At 35.6% G+C, this 24,787-nt stretch overlaps 1 protein-coding gene across 10 annotated transcripts in view; it reads right to left on the bottom strand.

Moving 5' to 3' along the window:
• ZC3H13 (zinc finger CCCH-type containing 13) overlaps positions 1-24,787 on the bottom strand; it is a 100,361-nt gene that overhangs the window by 60,381 nt on the left and 15,193 nt on the right. For 6 of the 10 annotated variants that reach the window (XM_047756524.1, XM_047756521.1, XM_047756523.1 and 3 more), the window contains exons 5-7: positions 10,814-10,922; positions 2,147-2,286; positions 1,341-1,510 (exon numbers count right to left, since the gene is read on the bottom strand). In XM_047756524.1, the coding sequence (XP_047612480.1) occupies positions 1,341-1,510; positions 2,147-2,286; positions 10,814-10,922 (419 nt within the window). The remainder of the gene's footprint in view (positions 1-1,340; positions 1,511-2,146; positions 2,287-10,813; positions 10,923-24,787) is intronic. The other 4 variants (XM_047756526.1, XM_047756530.1, XM_047756527.1 and 1 more) reach the window with 1 other exon arrangement.

Below are 24,787 nucleotides of genomic sequence, written 5' to 3'. Positions count from 1 at the left end.
TTTTTTTTTTTTGGAGAAATGAATGCAATTGGAATTGAGAGGAAGTTATATAATTGGTTAGTCAAAAAGATAAAAAGCAAATGGGGTGAATCATATCACTCTACAGTTCAACTTTTTTCAGATCCCTGTTACTCAATCCCAGGAGCCAAGGAGAGAATCAAGTCAATTTTACAGCATGCCTTGTCACAGTGCAGAGCTCCAGGCAACGCAGGTGCCGTGAGGATTCAGAATAGTGAGCCATCAAGATCACAACCTTCAAGGAGCTTAAATTTAATTAGAGGTTGTAAGACATGTTATGCATTTAATTAGAAGCTGTAAGACACAGCTAAAATATAATGCAAACAGCAATTCGTTTTGAGAGGTAAAAATAAAATCTGATAGGTATACAAAGGGAACAGAAATTATGTTCAGTAAGGAGAAATGGGAAAACTTAATGGAAAAGACAGAATTTGAGCTAGACACTGAAAGCCTGAAAGTGGATGAGTGCAGGAGGAAGACGACAAAAATAAGGACAAGACTGAAAAGACCACACATATGAGTTCCATTACGGATTCAAATAGACAGAGTTTGCCAACTGGTCAAATACTGGGAAGAGGATTTTAGGTTTAAATAAAAGGAGTATATGCCCTTTAATTAAAATAAAATGTAAATAGTCCAGAGTAACATTAAATAAAAAAAAAAAGTCTCTTGCTTCAGTCTCAATTCCTCATGTAATTTATTTCTATTTTTATTTTTTCAACTGGCTACTAATAATATATTCATATTGCTTCATATATATTATAAAGATTTTATTCTCTTGATCATGTACACAAGGAGACAAGAATACTGTTCATGGTGCATAATTTGTAAGAGCTAAAAACTGGAAACAACTTAAACGTTCAACACAGAAGTAGATAAAGATATAAAGACCAATACGAAAGAACTATGGCTACATATATCAAGACAGAAAAATATAAAAAATGTTAAGTGAAAAAGTTGCAGAAGAAAAGTTATATATATAGTAAAATTAAGTAGATAAAAATAATACTACGTATTGTAAGATAATACATATTATGAAAGTATAAACACACATGAACAAGTATCCTAAATGACAAATTCATGTATCTGCTATTTATTTCTTAATAAAAAAAAAAAGCTCTGAAGGATATACAGATGTGACATAGACCTTTTTTTATTATTCTAATTTTCTTTTAAATGGAAAATTCCATACTTTTTTTATTAGAAGAAAAAAGCTTACATTAAATAACAAATGTATTAAAGGTATCCTTATGTAATCTACTAAGTAATTCTTCTGAATATCCCTTCAGAAAAAGCTCTTTCACTCTGGCACTCGTTTTTACCTTACTGACCTCTGCTGGTCCAGCAAGGGAGAAGAGACTGCAGTTGTCTTCCTGTCTTTCTTGCTCGCTGAAGAGGATGACTTAGGGCTTGATTTTCGCTTTGGAGATTTGCTAGACTTTCGGAGAGAAGGTGACGGGGATAACTTTGATCTAACCACTTCTGGTGAAACCTTTCGAAAGAATTCAGTAAGTCACTTCAGAAACTCTCCCAATCATGGTTGTTTAAATCAGACAACAAAGCATGTGTTTTTAAATCATACCAACCTCAGATGAAAGAAAAAGTGTTATGATAACCAGCACACATTAATATTAGTCTGACTCCTGAACCTATGCTGTTAACCAATATGCTAATTAACTGCCTTAACACAATGCTAACATCAATAAAGCACACTAAAATTATGGAATTGCAAAATCTCCTCAGAAAAAAAATCACAAATTATATTCAAATAAATTTTATCTCTTTCTACTCTTTAGAAAAGAAACAAGTATTCCAGGAATAGTATGGGCATAAAAACCAGATGTACACAGATTCAAGTCCCATTTTACAAGAGCTGGTGACTGCAGGCAACTGGACTTCAGTTTCGTTTACCTGCTCAATAACAAAAATATATCCTATTTATCTACTAGAGTAATGTGAAGAGTAAATGATTAACACATAGGAATTGACTGATATATATATAGTAAGTTGAGCAAAGTATCAATATCCAAATACAACTTTTAAGATGTGGCAAGCAGCTAATGAGTTCTCTGACCAATATCCACGTTGCTACTAATTACTAGCATATTTCAACAAATAGGATATATACCTCCTTTTTAATAATAATTTCTTCTCTTTTCTCCATGTTTTCTTGTTCCAGCTTCATTAATTCCCTCTGTATCTTCTGACGCTTCATTTCCAATGACAACTCATGAACATAATCATAATTAATATCTCCATTGTCAGAATCTTTAAAATAAAAGTTACATTACTTGTCAGAAATTATTATTTTTTTTTTGGACTTTTTTTTTTGCCTTGTCTAGTGCTGCTCCCGTGGCATATGGAGGTTCCCAGGCTAGGGGTCAAATCAGAGCTGTAGCCACTGGCCTACACCAGAGCCTCAGCAACTCAGGATCCAAGCCGTGTCTGTGACCTACACCACAGCTCACGGCAACGCCGGATCCTTAACCCACTGAGCAAGGCTAAGGATGGAACCCGCAACCTCACGGTTTCTAGTCGGATTCATTAACCACTGCGCCACGACGGGAACTCCATCAGAAACTATTATAATTATCCACACCAAAAATTGGGGAAAAACTTTCAACTATTTTTATACAAATTAAAATGGTAGATTCTTCAATTAGAGTAACCTACTTCTAGAAAGATAAATTATATACTGTTTCCATAAAGAATTAAAATACATGTGGCTACTTTCCTTATGAAAAAAACCAAACATTATTAAGGTCCCTGGGTTCTCTGAGAGTGACTTTGGGTTGTTTAGGGATTAGGAGATGGAATTTTAAAAGACACAATTAAAACCCTAAACTACAAATTCTAAGCCTTAAAGATACCAAAGCCTTCAGTATTTTATGCTGCATATGACATGATTCGTTATAGCCTTCATTTTCTTAAAGACCTGTTAGTATTAAATTAAAGTTACATTAGGTGTACAATGCTGTTTCCATAGTTTTTTTTAATATTAGTATCATAACTGATTTGTAACTAAAAATCATTTTAATACTAATGTGTACATGAGCTAATTTCTCAAGGACCTATAACATTTCCATCACAAGTGATGTGTACTAGTTCCTGAGATTAAAACGAATCCATCTCTTCAACAGATCTGACAGCATGTATCTATTTCTAGTCATAGCTTCCAATGAAAAGAATATGAAGGTCAGCTAAGGGGGACAAAAAGGGAGAGTGGTGTGCAGAACTATTTCAGTACGACATGCTGAAGTTTTCAGTGGCTACTGGCACTGTCGCCTTATTTGCTACTAATGTTGGGAAGTCTAGAAGATGAAATTTCACTGACTTCTATCCTAACACAGGGCCACGTCGGGCCTGACTGATTACAAACTGAAGTGCCATACTTCTGGCACTAAGATCACCATATCTTAACTTGGGGTAAAGAAATAAAATGAAGACCTAAAAAAACAATAAAGACAAGGAGTCCGGCTTGGTTACTTAAAGCACACACAAAGAAGCCATCATTGTCATGTACAGATAAATAAACTGGAATGCAAACTATCATTTCATGCTTGAAAACTGAGAGGGTAATTATATTTCCATTATCTGTGTGAGAAAATTTGATTACTCATATTGTTGTATGATGACAATTGTTCAGGAAGTACATAATACAGACTAAATCACGCTTTTCAGTCAGAAAGCAACTATCAAATATTTATGGACATACAGTTTTAACTAGATAAAACAACTCGAGATCCTGAATTTAATTAAATGAATAGTGGCTCTCCCTACTTACTATTTTGCCCTCCACTGAGACACTTGACATCAGTCAAGAGGGGGGCTCTGATTGTGTTCTTAAATTATTAACAGATAAAATCTCATGACTAAATAAATACTAAGGGTAAAACAAAGGAAAGAGTAATTAACTGAGAAAAATGATTTACAGTGTTTCTGAAGGTATTATCAGTGATGTTCTGCTCATCTAAAAACTGCTATGTTAAAAAAAAAAAAAAGAGTTCCCATCGTGGTGCAGTGGTTAACGAATCCGACTAGGAACCATGAGGTTGCGGGTTGGGTCCCTGCCCTTGCTCAGTGGGTTAACGATCCGGCGTTGCCGTGAGCTCTGGTGTAGGTCGCAGACGTGGCTCGGATCCTGAGTTGCTGTGGCTCTGGTGTAGGCCGGTGGCTACAGCTCCGATTCGACCCCTAGCCTGGGAACCTCCATATGCCGTGGGAGCGGCCCAAGAAATAGCAAAAAAAGACAAAAAAAAAGCAGACTGCTATGTAGAAATATCACCCATACAGAACACTTGTAAAAAATGAGACACTGGCTTTCAGCCTTCAATTTCTAACCACACAAGGGAGGTGGGGGGGGAGGCTGTCAACAATTAAAACCTATGTCCAAGTCAATGCACTACAGCTAATAAATGTTGATGAGAGGGAAAGCTCTCAAGCCTTTGCTTAGAAACTACTTATTCAAATTTTATACATATCTGCTATAATCAAAAATAAGATGTTCTTCTAGCTTACAAAAGATGGGCTATGAAGTAGGCACACTGTAACGGACAGTCTGACAAAAGAAATCAGAAAGCACAAAACATTAGGATGGAACTCAAAAATAAAAGAGCCTGTAACCATTTAGTATTTAGAAAATGTCTCTCATCTTCTAGTTCAAGGTTACCAATACAATGACCGTATGATAACTAATTCAAATAGATTCTAAGTCATCAGGAAAATAGTAAATATGATCAGAAGAGCACATTTAATAAGGCAGAGATTTTTAAAGAATATGTAACAAAAATATATACAGTACAAATGGTTGACATTCTCTGCCTATAAAGAACTACTAATTAAAAGAAGAAAGGGCAAAGAACATGAACAGGCAATTCACAAAAAGAAATGCAAATGATATATTAATAAGCCTTTATATATTCAAGAGCCATGTTTTTTTTCTGAGTACAATATTTGGTACTGGCAAAGGCGCAGATAAAAGGCACATTCATTCTCTGGGGGTAGCAATGTGCGCTAATACAGCCAGCCTGGAAAATAATTTGGCATTTATGGGTAAAAGCCTTAAGAACATTCATATCCTTTAATATGACAATTTTCTTCTAGCACTCCACTGTATGCAAGTCATCACAGGTATAAAAATAAGCCTTTATATTTATACTCTTCTACACATATTGCCCTATAGAAAGACCTTTTCAAGTCATATATACAGCTCAAATACCTTCATTAACAAAGCGTTTCATGATACGAACATATCGTAATTTAACCACTTTCCTGTAACAAACATTTAGTTTTCAATATTCTGCTCTTATAAACAAGACTTCAATGAACATTTTGATACCTACCTTTGTTCACAAATGCAAGTATTTTCTTTAGAACAGATTTTTCAAACAGGATTTGCTGGACTAAAGGTAAGTATCATTTTTATTTTTAATATTACCAAACTACACTCCAAAGAGCTTTACAATGTAAACTTTGACTTGATAATTCTAGTACTTTTCACTTCTGTGAATGCGATGGATAAGTAATTCTATCTCTTCATTTTCATTGGCATTCCCTGTAATAATACCATTTCTATCTCCTCTATGAATTACGTACCCAATTTGGGGGGGGTGCCAATTTTTCAACTGGCCTTTTTTTTTATATTTATGGAAGTTCATAATACATTTATATAGTGTTATTATTATACACTTAACACATTACACATGTGAAATATTTTTATAGTGATTATTTTTACTAGATTACTTCTGTGTGTGGTTACACAAAAAATTTAATTCTTATAATATTTATATTTCTGGACTTTACACCTTATTTTAGGAGGATATACACATCTTGAAGATTGACAAAATTATGTTCAGACATTTTCTCTTCAATTGCAATGATACTTTGGTAAACAAATATGCTAAGTTTAAGGACCCGAATAAAAAACAAAGACTTGGAGGTGGGGGACTGGAAATACAGGAAGCAAGTGGATACTGAAAAGTTTTGTAGGTTCATTAAAATTTGTACTTGATCCTCAAGGCAATGAGAAATCAAAGAATTTTAAACAGGGGAATGAAATGAACCAATTCATTATTTTAAAAGCTCACTCTAACTCACAAGAGTAAAGAGAAGATATTTGCAATATGTTTATCTGATAAACATCTCCTATTCAGAATATATAAAGAATATTCAGCAATTAAAAAACAGCAACATAAAAAAGAATAGGCAAAAGTCTAAATAAAGTTTATAAAAGGGGTTGTACAACGGCCAATAAATGTGAAAAAGCACTTAACTTCGTTACTGAGCAAAAGGCACTAAAGGCACAGTGAGATACTTCCACGCACCTCCAGAGTGTCTAAGATGCAAAAGGCAAAAAAATACCATAGTAAGTAAGGAGAACCATTTTTGACCTGACATTATCAACTAAAGATGAACATGTGCAAACTTCATGGCCCAGGAATCCTACTCCCAGGCATAAACTCAAGAGAAATGGGTACATGCGTATCAAAGGAGAGGATTAGGAATAATCGCATCAACTTATCCATTATAGCCCAAAACTAGAAATCATTCAAATGTTTATCAACAGTTGAATGAATAAATTATGGTGTACTCATAGAATGAAATACTGTGAATACCAATGAGAATTCATGAACTATAACTACGTGCAATAATTTCACAAACATACTGTAAGCAGAAGAAGCGAAGTACAAAAAGAGTACATGCCACAGATTCCACTTACATAGAGCTCAAAAACAGACAACCCTAATCCACGGTGGTAGAAATCACGGCAGTAGCTTCCTTTGGGAAGTGGGGGTGGGAGGCAGTGACTGGAGGGGAGGACAAGGGGGCTAACGGGATACTGATAATTCTCTCTGTATTGATTTGGGTGCTGGTTATCCAAAACTGTTCTGTCTGTGAAAATTCAATGGTTGCACAAATGACTCATGCACCCTTCTGAATATATGATTATACTCAAGTAAAAAAACATTGTGAAGACTATTCTGGCTTTCAAGTGGAGAATGATATAGGAGACAAGACTAACCTCAAGGCATGAGTAAGAAGGTTATTTGGTAAAATATATCTATAGACAACACAACAAATATCTTAAGAACTAGAACATTGGTAGTCATTTAGAGAAATAGAGCTCCAGATACTAAAGTCATTAATACACAGACATTAATGATGCCCTGAGAGCATGACTTCATCTAGACAGAAAAATTGAAATTGAGAAGAAAAGAAGTCTCAATAAAGGGGAGACAACCTACAATTTTAGAAGCTGCTTCTAGAGACCAGTGGTTCTCAAAGAGTGGTCTGAGGATTCCTGGGGAGGCCCAAGACAATTTCTAGAGTTCCAGAAGATCGAAAATATTTCTATAGTACTACATTATTTGCCTGGTTTACTCATTCTCTCCTGAGTAGATAATGAAATTTTCCAGAAGTCACATGATATGTGATATCATTAACAGACTGAATGTGGAAGCAAATGTGAAAATCTAGAATGACTTCCATGAAGTCCGTTAAGAAGTTTACTTTAGCTTTAACAAGTTAAAACTAAGATGTGCAGAAACATGTAAAACACTGCCACCTCCTCCATTTTCACTTTTGCTTTGCAAAATATAGCTATTTTCCATAAAAGCATATATTAGGTTTACTCCTGTAATTCTTAAATTAATTAACAGATATTTAAAAAATTTCTCAGAACCATTTTCTAATAATGGAAACTACTGAAGCAGATAATCCACAAAAACATAAGCTCTTTTGTGTCCTTAAAAAGAGTGAAAAAGTGTGCTGAGACCAAAAAGTTTGAGAACTACTCATACAGACAAATTTTCTTCTGAGTCTAGCTAAACCGCTATTCACTTTAGATTCACGATGCAGAAGGTAAGTATATTAAATGAGTTGTCTCACAATCTGACTAACTTCATGCTTCGATATTCCTTTTGACAGAAACTTTTAATCCATAAAGATACACAATAATCAGAACTTATGCGTTTTAATCAAGAAAAAGCTAAGGAATAGCCATGTGAATATTTTATATGTAAAGCTACTATAAAAGACATTTACTCACCTTTTAAAAGAACTCTGCATATAAAAGGTTCTTGTAGTAAAATCACTTCAGGTTTTTAAAGATGATAGTCTAGAGCAAAGCCTTGGGTATCAGCATTTAATTTAAGGGACAGAGGGAGTTCCCGTCGTGGCGCAGTGGTTAACGAATCCGACTAGGAACCATGAGGTGGCGGGTTCGGTCCCTGCCCTTGCTCAGTGGGTTAAGGATCCGGCGTTGCCCTGAGCTGTGGTGTAGGTCGCAGACGCGGCTCGGATCCCGCGTTGCTGTGGCTCTGGTGTAGGCCGGTGGCTACAGCTCCGATTCGACCCCTAGCCTGGGAACCTCCATATGCTGCATGAGCGGCCCAAGAAATAACAACAACAACAACAACAAAAGACAAAAAAAAAAAAAATTTAAGGGACAGAGAGCATACAAGGAGCCTCTACGTAAGGCCAAAGGGCTGGCACAGGAAGACAGAAAACCTGAAGGGTGACAGACGGACGCTAACGGGAAAGTGCTTCAAAAGACAGAGGCCCTGGGAAATGTCACATGCTGCAGAGAGGTTACAGAATAAAAAGACAAGTTATGGCTCCATTTATTTAGCAAAAAGGAGATTACTGTGACCTTAAAGAGCAGTTTTCTTGAAGACATGACTCGGAGACTGAATAAATATGAGGTGAAACAGCAGAATTTGGTTGTAAAGTGGGAACAAGCAGGGCGATGGCTCAAAATAATACGGGGAGAAGAGAAAATGTGCCAAGATGGATGTTAAGATGTAAAAGAGAAAGTAAAATAAGTGAACAAGACTGCAGAGGTGGGAGGAAATCAGGGGAATGTAATTGCTCGCCACAGGAGGAAGGCCTCTGAGCGAAGTAAAGTGTAGATGGGAATCAAGGACTAACTCATAGGTGTGGTGGCAGGAAGCTGAGAGTCTGCGGATAGAGCTCCCTTATCTCTGTGTTACAAACAGCAAGCAAGAGAAAGGAGTTGGAAGACTGAAGATGTAAGGAGAAAGGTTAGCAATGGCTGCTAGGAAGAAAAGAAACAAACTGACTTAAGCTTTTCTGAACCTCTGAAATGTTCAACAAACTAGCATGCATTATTGAAACAAGAACAGGCAAGTTTCTATTTTTAAAAATAAGAAGCATCCAATGTATCTCAAACATTGGAAAGAATGTTTTTTTATCCAAACAGTAAACTAAATTAAAATGAAAAGAAAGAATGTTGGGTGTTAAAAGTTAATCCCTTAATATTTAGGAAAAGTTAGCTATTTATCCTTGAACAGTTTGTAATATTTTATTTCAATATGTTAAATAATTTTAATTAACTATCATGGGATATTTTAGTTGCCTTTACTGCTGGGGTTTTTGTTTGTTTGTTTGTTTGTTTGTTTGTTTTTTGGTCTATTTAGGGCTGCACTGGTGGCATATGGAAGTTCCCAGGCTAGGGGTTGAGTCAGAGTCATAGCTGCTGGCCTATGCCAGAGCCACAGCAACACTGGATCAGAGCTGCAATCTACACCACAGCTCACAGCAACACCAGATCCTTAACCCACTGAATCCACATCCTCATGGATACTAGTCAGGTTCATTAACCACTGATCCACGATAGGAACTCCCCTTTACTGCTCTTTTGTAGGAGGCATTACATTTACAAAATCCCAATGAACTCGTCAATAGAGAAGTTTACTATTTGTTCTTAGAAGTAACTTTTTAACAGACAGTACTGTACAAGGATGGAATGGATTTCCTTAAAAAGTACTGATGCTCAAATTACTAAAGAGCCATTTAAGGTACTTTTCGAGTATTAGTCTATACGTTTTCAGAAGACAGTTCTTAAAGACAGCAAATATTGTTAGGTGTGTAGGCTCCTGGCTGTCACAAGTACTCAACTCACGCATGATTAGCTCAAAAGCAGCCACAGAAAATATGTAACCAAGTAAAGAGGCACGGCTATTTGCCAATAAAACTTACTGCAAAAACAGATGGCTGGCTCACAAGCTCTAGTTTTCTAACACCTGGCCTAAGTTTTTGGCTTACTAATGAGGAAGTTGCTTACATTCTTAAACGCTTTAGTTTTGTCATCTATAAGCAAAGTAACAAAGCTACTGAATTAATGAGGAAATTATATTAAAATGCCCAGTACACTCAACACATTCAACAAATTTGAGTTCCCCTTCTCTGTATTTGGCAGTGTGAGCCTATAATGCTCACTTCCAGAAGGTCAAAGTAGAGATGAGAGAACATTCAAGGCGTGGAAAATAAATGCTTATCTGTTAAGACAATGACTCAAAGACGACTTTGCTTATTTTGAGACAAATCCCTCAATTATCACTGATTTGGATTTCTTCTAAAAGATGGAAGCCAACAATTTCCTAGAGATAACTTTCCTAGGTCCTTAAGGTTTAAAAAAAATCTTGCTTTTAATATTTCATGCAAAGCAACAAATATACATTTAGGCTTTTTTAAACCTTGATACTGAAGAAATTAAAAATTTACAAATGTAATAAAATTCCAAAGGACTGTGATACTATACAATAAGTTCTAGAGGAAGAAAAGGATGGAAGTTGAAAAACACAGTGCAAATAGCTTTCTTTGCTTTTGTTCCACCACCATCTGCCATTTTCTGCCTTTTAACTCAATAAATAGACACAAGTCAGCCAGGTGATTCAAACAGGTCACAGTGGAAAAGTGTTTTGAAGCCCAGAGAAACTCTACAAAATAAATAATCAATAAACTGACTATATAAACAAAGATTTTTGAAACTCACCATCTCTATTAGTTTCCCATTCTACATTTTCTTCTTCACTTTCTGGAGTTCTCTCCTTAGTGATTTTTATGTCTTCCTTTTCCCTATGTCTCCCTCTTGAAGATTCTTTCTAAAAAGTACATATATAAACACAGGTTATTATAGTTATGAAACTACACGAGATGGTTACTATAATATGGAATATTTCTAACTTATCTTTGTTTCATTCAAGAATCAGTTTTGTAAATAATAATTTCCCTACTAAGTAGAGGAAATGAAGGTTCTACAGTAGCATCACAACGAGAAGACTGTACTCTCTTTTACTGAAGAATGGGAACTTGGTAAATGTAAGAAGTAGCAAGATTTTAAAAGACACAGTGCAAATCTAACACTTTAATCAGCATTTGAGAGGATACTATATTCAGTTCCTATGTGAAAATGACGAGGTAAAGCTTAAAATGGATAAAATACAACATAGGATTTGTAAGTGACTCTATTTTGAAATGACTAGAAAAAGGTTACAGCGTTTACAGTAGATTCTCAAAAATAATTGCTGACCTCAGACTTGTCATACGCTAATGTTAGAGCATTTACCTACACCTAAAGATAAGTCCAAACTCATTTAATAATTTTACAAATGTTTTTAAAAGGGGGATTTTCCCTATTTTGATTAAACAAAAAAGGTAACTAAAATAGTTAAGAAAGTTGTCCATATATTGCAGCAAAAATCCCAAAGTTTTAGGAGTTCCTTGGTGGCTCAGTGAGTTAAACATCCAGTGTGGTCACTACTGTGGCTCAGGTTCAATCCCTGGCCCAGGAACTCCACATGTCCCAGGTGCGGCCAAAAAAAAAACAAAACAAAACAGAAACAAAGTTATACATTTTATTCCAGGTATAACAGGAGCCTATAGACAAAGCAGGACAATAGTAATTCGGCTTATAAAATTTAATTAAATATTCTATTACATAAGATAAGGACTCCAAACCACATGTAATTAAGCCGTAAGAAAATGAATGTCAAGGAACAGTTATCTTCCCACCACAGTGACTCACTTTTATTAGCACTCGAAATCCTGACTATGAGAGACATTAACACAAGGACATCAAGCGCTGAAAGTTTTTCTGGGCATTACCAAACATAAAGTTTGGCTGCTTAAAATACAAATTAATTTCTCTTTTAAGTCTTCTTTGTAAAGAACTCTAGTATATAATTCCCCCGAAATGTTACATATTTACTGTGAAGTCATGCTGTATTACTTGCTAAATGACACATATACAGTTGCTGGTAAAACAACAGAGGCTGACAAGAAATCACTAAAAGGTTATATAATAGAACCAGCCAGAACAAAATAGTAAAAAGCAGAGAGAAAAGAAAAGAAAAAGAGGAAGGGAGTGAGGGAGGAAGGAGGAAAGAAGGAAGGAAGGGAAAGGAAAGGAAAAGAAGAAAAAGAGTAAACCATCTCCTATTTGTACATAAGACAAAAGGAGAAAAGGAATAAAATCTACTTTTATTCTTAAAATGTGTTCTGAGGGAGCTTCCGCTGTGGCACAGTGGAGTAAGGACCTGACTACAGTGGCTTGGGTCACTATGGAAGCAGAGGTTTGATCTCCATCCCAATGCAGTGGGTTAAAGTATCTGGCATTGCTGCAGATGCAGCATAGGTCACAGCTGTGGCTTGGGTTCAATCCCTGGCCTGGAAACTTCCATATGCCACAGATGCGAATACACACACACACACAATTATATATTAGTGTGGAACAATCAATGAGAACTATTCCATATCCCATGCAACTTTTGAATCTTCTGCGGATTAAATTCACTATAAATATACATCGGTATGTACTCTATCAAAAAATTTTTACAGAAAGTTCTCTCTAAATTACTGAATAATATATATTCTGTGGTTTCTGTCTATAAAGTATCTTATAACGTCCAACTACAAATACAGGTGAAAAGGGTTTCAGAACAGTAGCACTGATAGTGAAAAATAAAAGAATCTGCAAATTTGTAGCAATATTTTTAACAGATTTAGAACCAGAGATATAATCATCTCAATCAGTTTCATTAATAATGTAAGTATTTCATAATATCTACCCTACATACTGAAATCATGTGATTTCTGCATTGTCTATTGTCCTTCAACACGACTCTGATATTGTCTCCAGAGATCATCTACAACTACTATTATTAAGTACTAGAGACCGAATGCAGGCTTCAGTATGTGGTGAAATTTTAAATTAGGGAGTATGTTTTATTCTAATGTTTTGTCATTATCCTACCTCATCATAATATAGGAAATTATTTTGATAACACTTAAAGCTCAGGTCATTTTTTCAAATGTTGTATTTCCTCATTTTTCCACTTTACAATGTACAACTTGTTTGTGCATGTTATTCCTTATAAAATAAAACAATTTCCCTCTTTCTCTTATCACGGTCAAATATAAAGGGTCTGATATTACATGTCCCATGAGCACAGCACAGTCTGCTTTCACCTTCCTGTATTTCTTGAACAAAATGGGTTTGTCATCTTATTGCTCTTAAATGCAAACCTAATAATTAGAGGTGCAACCATCCAATTATTCTGTATTCTAAATTAGTCATCCTGGAACACGTGCTGAAATACCTGTTAAAGAACCACAATGTTTTAGCTAATACCCATGGAATGAAGTATTTTAAGAATTCAGAATTACCTGAATTTCAAAATACATTAAGCAACAAAGCCAACAGGGTCTGGAACAGCAACCCTATCACCAAACATACTAATATTTTGGCAGCAAAACATATGAATTCACCAATTAGCCAACTTCAGTCACAAGGCCCCATCTGAATCAATAACTGCTATCAAGATAACAGACTAAATGACGCAGATCTGACTACTGCATCAACTGAATTAGCAAGTAGAATGGGATTATTATGACTAGATTAGACTAATGAGGGTCCAGCAGTGAATCTGGAGTCAATTCCCCCAAACCACAATGTAGCCACAAACAGAAAGAAGTGAATGAATTCTGAGAGTTCAAAGCGATAATCTACGTTACACCTTCAGTACTACAATTCACTTCTTCAAAGTATAGTGCCACACTTTTGACAACTGCATAGGCCACAACAAAACACACTTTTCAACCTAGTAAACATTTTATTGGGTCACTTTTACTATTGCATTTTGGACCCTCCTAATGTCATTTTCCTTCTTCGTGATATATATATATCCTTTGAAACGTTCTCTGTGTACAATGAAACTAGATCATAAAGAACAACAACAAATATATTTTTAATTCATCACTGCTTTCTCAAGAATGCAAAACAGCAGCAAAACAAAGAAACAAAAACAGGGAATTGAAACCAAGGACTGAGCAGCAAATAGGAGAGCTGGTAGGGACTTTAAGACTTTTACAAGTATTAGAGCTGACCAGAGACTAAGCCTTGGGCCCATCAGTGAAGAGAAAACTGATGAACTGGAAAATGAAGTTGAAAAATTTATCCAGAATGCAGCACATAAAGACAAGGTTATAGAAAATACAGAAGAGGTTCAAAAATGTGGGTGAATACTCAGAAAATCAAATCTACAACTAATTGGAATCCCAGGGGGGGAAAACAGAGTATGGGAAAGGCAATAAATATTGAAAGAAACAGTGACTGAAATTTTCCATAATCAAAGAGACATATAAGCCTGAAGATGCAGAAAGCAAAGTACATATCAAGTAGAATATTATATCATAACCACAAAACATGAGAGGAATAGAGAAAATATTAGAAACACCCAGAGAAAAGACAATGGAACAATATTTTCAAAGTGCTGAGATAAATCTGTCAACACATTGTTATGTGCCCAGCAAAACTGTTTTTGAAGAACGAGGAGATATATATATATAAAATAAAGAGGTTTCCCAGTGTGGACAAATAGGATTATAAATTTCAAAAAGTATTAAACAGATAATAAAAATGAAGTCATCTCCAAACACTGCATTTTAAAAATTACGATGAACATAAAAATGGCCATACTACCCAAAGCAATCTACAGATTCAATGCAACCCCTATCAAATTACCCATGACATTTTTCACAGAACTACAACAAACAATCCAAAAATTTATATGGAACCATAAAAGACCCAGAATGCAAGGCAATCCTGAGGAACAAAAAAAAAAAAAACCAAGCAGGAGGCAGAACTCCCCCAGACTTCAGGCAAAATTCAAAGCTACTGTCATCAAGACAGTGTGGTACTGGTACCAAAACAGACATAGAGACCAATGGAACAGGACAGAGAACCTGGAAATAAACCCAGACACCTAAAGTCAATTAATCCTCGACAAAGGAGACAAGAATATAAAATGGGAAAAAGTCTTTTCAGTAAGTGATGCTCGGAAAACTGGACAGCCGCATCTAAATCAATGAAACCGGAACACGCCCTCACACCATGCACAAAAATAAACTCAAAATGGCTTAAAGACTTAAATTTAAGACAAGATGCTATCAAACTCCTAGAAGAGAACATAAGCAAAACATTCTCTGACATCAACCGTACAAATGTTTTCTTAGGTCAGACTCCCAAGGTAACAGAAATAAAAGCAAAAATAAACCAATGGGACCTAATCAAACCAACAAGTTTTTGCACAGCAAGGAAACCATAAAAAAAAACAAAAAGACAACCTACAGAATGGGAGAAAATAGTTTCAAACGATGCAACTGACAAGGGCTTCATCACTAAAATATACAAACAATTTATACAACTCGACAGCAAAAAAAAAAAAAAACCCAACAAGCCAAATGAAAAATGTACAAGAGACCTAAACAGATATTTCCCCAAGAAAATATAAAGAATGGCCAACAAGCACAGGAAAAAATGCTCAACATCACTAAATATCAGAGAAATGCATATCAAAACCCACAATGAGGTACCACCTCACACCAGTCAGAATGGCCATCATTAACAAGTCAACAAATAACAAATGCTGGAGAGGGTGTGGAGAAAAAGGTACCCTCCCCACGCTGTTGGTGGGAGTGCAAATTGGTACAACCTCTGTGGAAAACAGTATGGAGGTACCTCAGAAAACTAAATCTAGAACTACCATATGAACCAGCAATCCCACTCTTGGGCATATATCCAGACAAAATTTTCATTGAAAAAGATACACGTACCCGTATGGTCACTGCAGCACTATTCACAATAGCCAAAACATGCAAACAACCTAAATGTCCATTGACAGATGAACGGATTAAGAAGATGTGTTATATATACACAATGAAATACTATTCAGCCATTAAAAAGAACAAAATAATGCCATTTGCAGCAACACGGATAGAACTAGAGACTCTCACACTAAGTGAAGTAAGTTAGAAAGAGGAAGACAAATACCATATGATATCACTTATATCTGATATCTAATATATGGCACAAATGAACCTTTCCACAGAAAAGAAACTCATGGACTTGGAGAAAAGACTTAATAGTTGCCAAGGGGGAAGAGGATGGAATAGGATGGACTGGGAGTTTAGGGTTAAGAGATGCAAACTACCACATTTGGAGTGGATAAGCATTGAGATCCTGCTGTATAGCACAAGTAATTATATCTAGACACTTGTGATGGAACATGATGGAGGATAATGTGAGAAAAAGAATATATATATATATATGTATGACTGTGTCACTTTGCTATACAGTAGAAATTTACAGAACAGTGTAAATCAAGTATAATGGAAAAAATAAATATCATTTTTAAACAAAATTATGATGAAGAGAGAAGTAGATCTCTGATTCTGTTTACCCGGTAATAAAGCACTAGAAAGCACAAGCTATAGCAAATGTGCAGAGAACAACACAGAAAGATATTAATAAGACACTTGACAAGACATTCTCAAACCAAGATAGACCAAGTAAAGACATGAAAAACATAGGAGATCAAAAAAAAAAAAAAAAAACCCAAATGTTTTAGACAAATTTTAGAACTCAAAAGCCAAAAAAATAGAAAATACATCTTTTTTTCAAGCACACAAATTCAGAAAAACTGACTATATGTTAGGCCACAAAGAAAACCTCAACAAATTTTTAAAAAACAGAAATACAGACAGCAATAATAAAGAAGTTATTTTTAAAACAATCAAAAGAATACACACACACAAAACAAACAAAAGGCTCTTCAACCTGAAAAATTTTATATGTCATTAAACAATTACTGAATCATAGGTGAAACACATATCTAAAGAGAAGTCCTTAAAAATAATTACAATGAAAGCATGATATATGAAATCCAGAGAATTCATATATATGTTTTATGTAAATAAATGTTCAGCCAGTTCAAAAGAAAAGGAATACAGTAAACCAAAGAAGGAATTAATAAGAAAAACAAATGTGTTAGAAAAGAAAAAGAACTAATATATAAATTCAAAAGCTGTTTCTTTAAAAATAAACCACTGGCTAACCTATGAAGAAAAAAAATCAGAAAACACGAGCATTCAAAATCCAAAATGACAAAGTAAAAATAGTTGTGAGAACAGAAAAAAATGAAAAACACACAACTCCATTCAAACAAATTTTTTAAAAACCTAGATAAGATATTCAATTTTCGAGAAAAACAATATTAACAAAATTGACTTAGACAAAGACAAAAGTCTACTAATTTCTATTGAAAAAATAAAGAACTTCTTCATAAAATAGTACCAGATTCAGATGGTTTCACACGGGAATTCTACCAAACCTTTCAAGAACAGAAAATCCCAATACCACTAAAGATATTTCAGAACAAAGAATTAGGAATATTTTGTTATTAAAAGTACTTGGACTATCTGTGAAGTGCTACAGTGTTATCTGAAAGTAGACATTGAATTAGTTGTAAATGTACTTACAAACTCTAGAGCAATCACTTAAAAAAGTAAAAAATAACAAGTATAATTGATAGGCTAAGAAAGGATAGGAAAAGGAATAATAAGAACATTCAATTCAAACCATAAAAGGCACAAAAAGAGTGGAAGACAAAAAATAGGAGCAAAAAACAATGGTATGACAAATAGAAAACAGTAACAATTACAGTAGGTATTAATACAACTATATCAATAATTACTTTAAACATCAAATGGACTAAACATACCAACAATTAAAACAAAGGGTTTGTCACAGTGGATCAAAAAACAAGACTCAGCGTGTGTGTGCGTGTGCGTGTGTGTGTGTGTGCGCGCGCACGCGTGCCTTGCATGAAAAATCAACTATAAACATAAAGACATATAGATAAAAAAGGAAGGGGATGGAGAAAGATACACTATGCAAATACTAATCTAAACAGTGGAAGGAGCCATATTAATTTTAGACAGCAGACTTCAAGAACAAGGAAATTTATCAGGGCCAAAAATTTATAACCATAATGATAAAGGGGTCAATTCTTCAAAAAGGTATTATAATATTCCTTAATATATTCACCTAAAGACAGTGTCAAAATATATGAAGTAAAAACTGATTACTACAAGGAGAAATACATGATTCACTAATACAGTTGCAGACTTTAACACCCCTCTATCAGAAATGTACAGACCCAGCAGGCAGAAATTTAGCCAGAACCCAACTGAAATCAAAAGCACCACCACTCTACTTGATATAACTCGATCTAAAGACTACTTCATCCAATGACAGAAGAATACACATTCTTCTCAAGCTCACATTGAACAGTCACCAAGATAGACCACATTCTAGACCATAAAACACACAGTTAAAAGAACAAAAAAATCATATAGTGTCTGCTTTCAGACCACAAAGGAATTGAACTAGAAGTCAGTAACAGATAGCTAGATAATATCAAAATGTGTGATTAAAAACAACACACTAGTAATTAACACTTGGGACAAAGAAGAAATCTAAGAGAAATTTCAAAATATTTCAAACTAAATGAAAATAAAATACAATTTATCAAATTTTGTGGGATGCACGTAAGGTACTGCTTAGAAATTTATGTCACTGAATTAAAATAACAGAAAAGAAGAAAATTCTAAAATCAGTAATCTAAGTTTCCATCTTAGAAAACTAGAAAAAGAAAAATTGAAATCTAAAGTAAGCAAAATAAAAACAACAAAAATTAGAACGGAAATCAATGAAATTGAAAACAGGAAATCAATCAAGAAGAATCAACAAAAGATCAAGCCTTACTCAGGCAAACTAAGAAAAAAAGAGAGAAAACATAAATTATCAATATCAGAAATAAAAGAGGAAACATATTACAGACCCCAAGGACATTTAAAGGTCAGTAAAAGAATACAATGAACAATGCTATGCCCACAAATTTGATAACCAATACCCAAACCAGGTGAAGATATTATAAGGGAAAAAAGATTAATATATCTCATGAACATAGATGAAAAATCTGGAACAAAATATTACCAAATCGAATCCAACAATACATAAAAAAAATAATACACCACAACCAAGTGAGATTTATACCAAGTATGTAAGACTGGTTTAACATTTAAAACTCAGGAGCTGCAGTCGTGGCTCAGCAATTAGCGAACACAGCTAGCATCCATGAGGACCTGGGTTCGATCTCTGGCCTCGCTCAGTGGGTTAAGGACCTGGCATTGCCATAAGCTGTGGTGTAGGTCATAGATGCTGCTCAGATCCCACGTTGCTGTGGCTCTGGCATAGGCCAGTGGCTCCAGCTCTGATTGGACCCCTAGCCTGGGAACCTCCATGTGCCACAGGTACAGCCCTAAAAAAAAAAAAAAAAAAGACCAAAAGAACAACAACAAAAAATTTAAGACTCAATAATCCATCACATCAACAGTAATCCATCACATCAACAGACTAACAAAGAAAAATCACATGATCATATCAAACATGATCATATAAACAGATACAGAAAAGGCATTTAACAAAATTCAGGGGAGTTCCCATGGTGGCACAGTGGAAATGAATCCGACTAGGAACCATGAGGTTGTGGGTTCAATCCCTGGCCTTGCTCAGTGGGTTATGGATGAAGCATTGAGGCTGTGACTTGTGGTGTAGGTCACGGCTGTGGCTCTGGTGTAGGCCGGCAGCTGTAGCTCTGATTAGACTCCTATGGGAACTTCCATATGCTGCGTGTGTGGTGCTGAAAAGACAAAAGACAAAAAAAAAAAAAAAACAACCAGGAGTTCCCATATGAAACAGTGGAAATGAATTCAACTAGGGACCATGAGGCTGCAGATTTGATCCCTGGCCTCACTCAGCGGGTTAAGGATCTGGTGTTGCTGTAAGCTGTGGTGTAGGTCACAGACGTGGCCCAGATCTGATTTTGCTGTGGCTGTGGCACAGGCTGGCTGCTACAGCTCCAACTGGACCCCTAGCCTGGGAACCTCCATATGCCACAAGTGCAGCCCTAAAAAAAAGCAAAAAAAAAAAAAAAACCCCACAAAAAAGCAAAATCCAACACTCATTCTTGATAAAATCTCTTAACTTGATAAAGAATATCTATACAAAACCTACAGATAACACCATAATTAGTGGTGAGAAACTGGAAGCTTTCTTGCTAACATCAGGAACAAAAAGGTGTCCCTTCTCACCATTCCTTCTCAACATCATAATGGAAGCTCTAGCTAATGCAATAAAACAAGAAAAGGAAATAAAAAGTATATGGATTGAGAAGGAAGAAATAAATGTCTTTGTTCACAGATGACATGACTGTCTACGTAGAAATTCTTGAAGTATCATAAATTTGTAGGCTGCTTTGGGTAGTATGGATATTTTAACAATACCAATTCTTCGGGAGTTCCCACTATGGCTCAGCAGAAATGAACTCTAGTATCCATGAGGAAGTGAGTTCAATCCCTGGCCCCACTCAGTGAGCTAAGGATCTGGCATTGCAGCAAGCTGTGGTGCAGTCTCAGATCTGTCCTTGCTGTGGCTACAGCCCTAAAAAAACCCCAAAGAAACCACTAATTCTTCAAATCCATGAATATGGTATTATCTTTCCACTTATTTGTGTCACTTTCAATTCCTTTCATAGAGGTCTTATTTTCAGGGTACAGATCTTTCACCATCTTGGTTAAATTTATTCCTATATATTTATTGTTTCTGATCCAACTGTAAATATGATTATTTTCTTAATTTCTCTTGCTGATAGATCATTATCAGTGTATAAAAATACTACAGGTTTCTGTACATTAATTTTGTATCCTACAACTTCACTGAATTCACTTATTAGTTCTAACAGGTTTTTTTTGGTAAGTCTTTAGGGTTTCCTGTATTTGGTATCATGTTACCTGCTAACTGTTGTGTATATATTTTTAAGTGGAGGATAATCCATTAACTTAGTTTTTAGGTTACCCATAATGAAAAAAGTAGAACAATCATGAGATAAAAAGGTAGACTTTTCTGAATGCAACCTGTTTTATAGATTTAACTTTGAAACCATGAGATGCCTCATTAGCACAGTAGGCATCATTTTCAAAATTTTGAAATCATAGAAATGGTTGTTTTAAACAACCCTAAAACTAGAATCAAAATGAAATTAATCAATCCAACCACATATCAGTTTTAGGTTTAACCACATAGACAACTTTTCAAGGGACCTAAAACACAACTTAAATATACATTCCTAACAGATTTCACAGATACTTCCCTCACAAGATATATCCTAAGGACTACAAAGACACACCTTACACACTGTTCCTAGTAATAAGATTATTAGCAACACTATTGTTAATTGTTATACTGGAACTATTAAATGTAAGATACTACAAATGAATGTCAACAGAGACTAAAATTTTTAGCACAAGAGAAAAGCGATACAACTAGAAAATCAAAGAATTAGGTAGAAGTCTTACAATTCTAAAACTGAATTACTTGAACTCATGTTTGTTTGCATGTTTTTAAAGAGAAGATACATGTGTATTTCCTAGGTGAAACACAATGAAAAGCCTTAAAAACAACCACCAATCTACTGGTTTCCAAGTAGTGGTCCTAAAATCATCTCCCAGTAAAACAACCAAGGCTACAGGGGAAAATGGCTGACTCCAAACAAAGGGTATAAAATATACACAGTGAGCTGGGAACATCTTAACAGAAACAAAGGAACTATCAAGGACTACTGAGGCTGTATCAATACAAGGCTATAACTGGACTTCATCAAAATTTAAAAGATATTTTGAAAGGCACCACAAAGAAAATAAAAAGGCAAGTCACATACTGGGAAAACCTATTTGCAATACATATATCTTACATATAACTGGTAGTACTCAGAACATACAAGAACCACAAATCTGTATATAAGAGCCCAACTTATAAGCAAAAGATATAAACAGATGATTCACAAAAAAATATACAAAAGGCCAATAAACACATCAAAAGATGTGCAACATCACTAATCATCAAGAAATGCAAATTAAAACCAGCATATCCACTAGAACAATGCAAAGTGCTGGCAAGAATGTAGAGCAACTAAAACTCTCAAACACTGTAGGCTGAGATGTAAAATGGAATAACCACTTTGGAAAACCATTAAGCAGTTTGTTTTAAAGTGAAGGGTAAACATAGCATATGACTCAGCAATTCCGCTTCTAGGTATTTACCACAGAGAACTTAGGTCTTCAGAAAGACTTGTATGGAAATATTCATAGCAGCTTTACCCATGATGGCAAAAAAAGCAGAGAATAACTCCTGTGTCCATCAACTGGGGAATGGATAAACAAATTCTGATATATCTATATAAAAATACTATGATAAAAGGAAATCCATGATAGGAGTTCCCGTCGTGGCACAGCGGTTAACGAATCCGACTAGGAACCATGAGGTTGCGGGTTCGGTCCCTGCCCTTGCTCAGTGGGTTGACGATCCGGCGTTGCCATGAGCTGTGGTGTAGGCTGCAGACGCGGCTCGGATCCCACGTTGCTGTGGCTCTGGCGTGGGCCAGCAGCTGCAGCTCCGATTAGACCCCTAGCCTGGGAATCTCCATATGCGGCTCGAGCGGCCCAAAGAAACAGCAAAAAAGAAAAAAAAAAAAAAAAAGGAAATCCATGATAAAAGGAAAAAATTATTGACATGGCTGCATTTCCAAACTACTATGCTAAAAGAACTGAGACACAAGAATACATATGATCCGATTCCATTATAGTGCCGGATCAAGAGGCTGTCAGGAGCCTGGTTTGAGAGGGGATGGACTCTAAAATGACATGAAGATATGTTCTGGGTTGACGGAACTGTTATGTATCTTGATCGTAGTAGTGGTCATACAGGTGTGTACAGTTGTTGAGAATCAAACAGTACACTTAAAACGAATAACTTTAATGTTCACAAATTATTAACAACAAAGTGAAATTTAAAAAGACCTCAGCAGCACTGCCGTGAGCTGTGGTGCAGGTCACAGACGTGGATTGGATCTGGCGTGGCTGTGGCTGTGGCGCAGGCTAGCAGCTGTAGCTCCGATTAGACCCCTAGCCTGGGAATCTCCATGTGCCACGGGCGTGCCCCCCCCCAAAAAAAAAACAAAAAAATAAATAAAAATAAAAAGACCTCAGGATCTAATATAAAGACCTCCCACAAGTTAAGGAAGGGACATTTGAACAAAAGTAGAAAAAAGAAAAGAAAGAAAGAATAATAGTGGTAGTGGATTAGAGTTAGAGGGATCAATAAAAACTCATGTTTAGCTTAACATAGATAGAAGTGGTTACCAGTAATATTTATAGATATATGCATATATACACCTTAGTATACACACATATATTTCTTTGCTCTGTCAACTAAGAGGGCCTAAAAGAAACACCACCCCAGCAGGAACAAGCTCGCTCACTCTTGCTCTCACTCTCTCCTAGCCATCAGAGAAAAAGCCCATGTTACCCACACAAAGATGCCAACCCAGGTGGAAAGAGACTGAGGCCTCTAGCTGTCAGCTTCAACAAGCCAACATGTGAGTGAACAAATCTTCAAATGATTCCTGCCAGCAGCATTCCAGTAACTCAGCTGAGATCTGAGACATAACAGAAGAAATAAGCTATATCTACTGTGGCCTTTCTGATTTCCTGACAGAATCCACAAATACATGGTTGTTTTATGCCAAAAGTGTGGCAACTGGAACTCCTTTTAATGCTATCAAAAAATATATCTGCAGAACATACTAGGCTAAAACATTAATTTTTATATGAAATGAGTGTTATCTATATTTAAAAATCACCATAATCATTCCTGCACTATACCTTGTCAATTTTACCAGGTGATATATATTGTATCTCCACTCACATTCGCACCCTTCGCTTTTAAACCCTTTCCTCTGAAAGAAACACACAACATGGTAAATCAACTATACTTTAATAAAAGAGAAATAGATTTTTAAAAAGAGAAATAGATAAACAAAATTCAGCTGTTCGACTTAATCCTAGGGAGAGTCACTTCTTAAATTTTTAGTTCAGTGACTCTCTACTCGTCCTGTCTTACATTTACCGTGTTTTACTGTTTCCAAAGAATTTTCACGTGTATATCCTCAGCGTAGTTTGGGACATACTGGTGCAGGTATCTTTATTTTAAAGATAAAAAGCAAGAACAAGAGACAGGATAGTTAGTAGAAGTGTTAATGAGAGTCTGGGTCAGCTTTGTACAACAGATAGAGCCCTAGCTCCTCCCTCGGTCAGTGTCACTTTTTCCTCTTCTAGCCAGAAACATTAAGGTGAACAAGGTATGGGATTTTTTTTTGGGCGGTGGTGGGGGTTGAAGGAATAAGAATAGAACTGTGTAGAGGACTATGAAGCAAAACTAATAATTATACGTTATTAGTTGGGAGGTACAGTTTCTTCCAGAGACAGGGAGCGCCATGCTAGAAATTAGTTCTCAATTCAGAGTATCAGAGACCCCAGCAGTACAGGTAGGTAAAGATCTATTCTAGGTAGTGTGCTAAGGCAAAATCGATGGTAGCCTAGAAAATATCTGAAAGAGGTGGGAAGTTGCATCATCAACTTGAGATTCAGCTGAAGACTGAGATCTGAAAAAGTAATCTGCATAATAGTCACCTTAAATAGATGCAGAGTGGAGGGGAGGATAAATACCACA

This window comes from Phacochoerus africanus, chromosome 13, assembly GCF_016906955.1.
Source record: "Phacochoerus africanus isolate WHEZ1 chromosome 13, ROS_Pafr_v1, whole genome shotgun sequence".
In the NCBI taxonomy this organism is placed as follows: Eukaryota; Metazoa; Chordata; class Mammalia; order Artiodactyla; family Suidae; genus Phacochoerus; species Phacochoerus africanus.
This window is presented reverse-complemented; position numbering and strand designations above follow the sequence as displayed.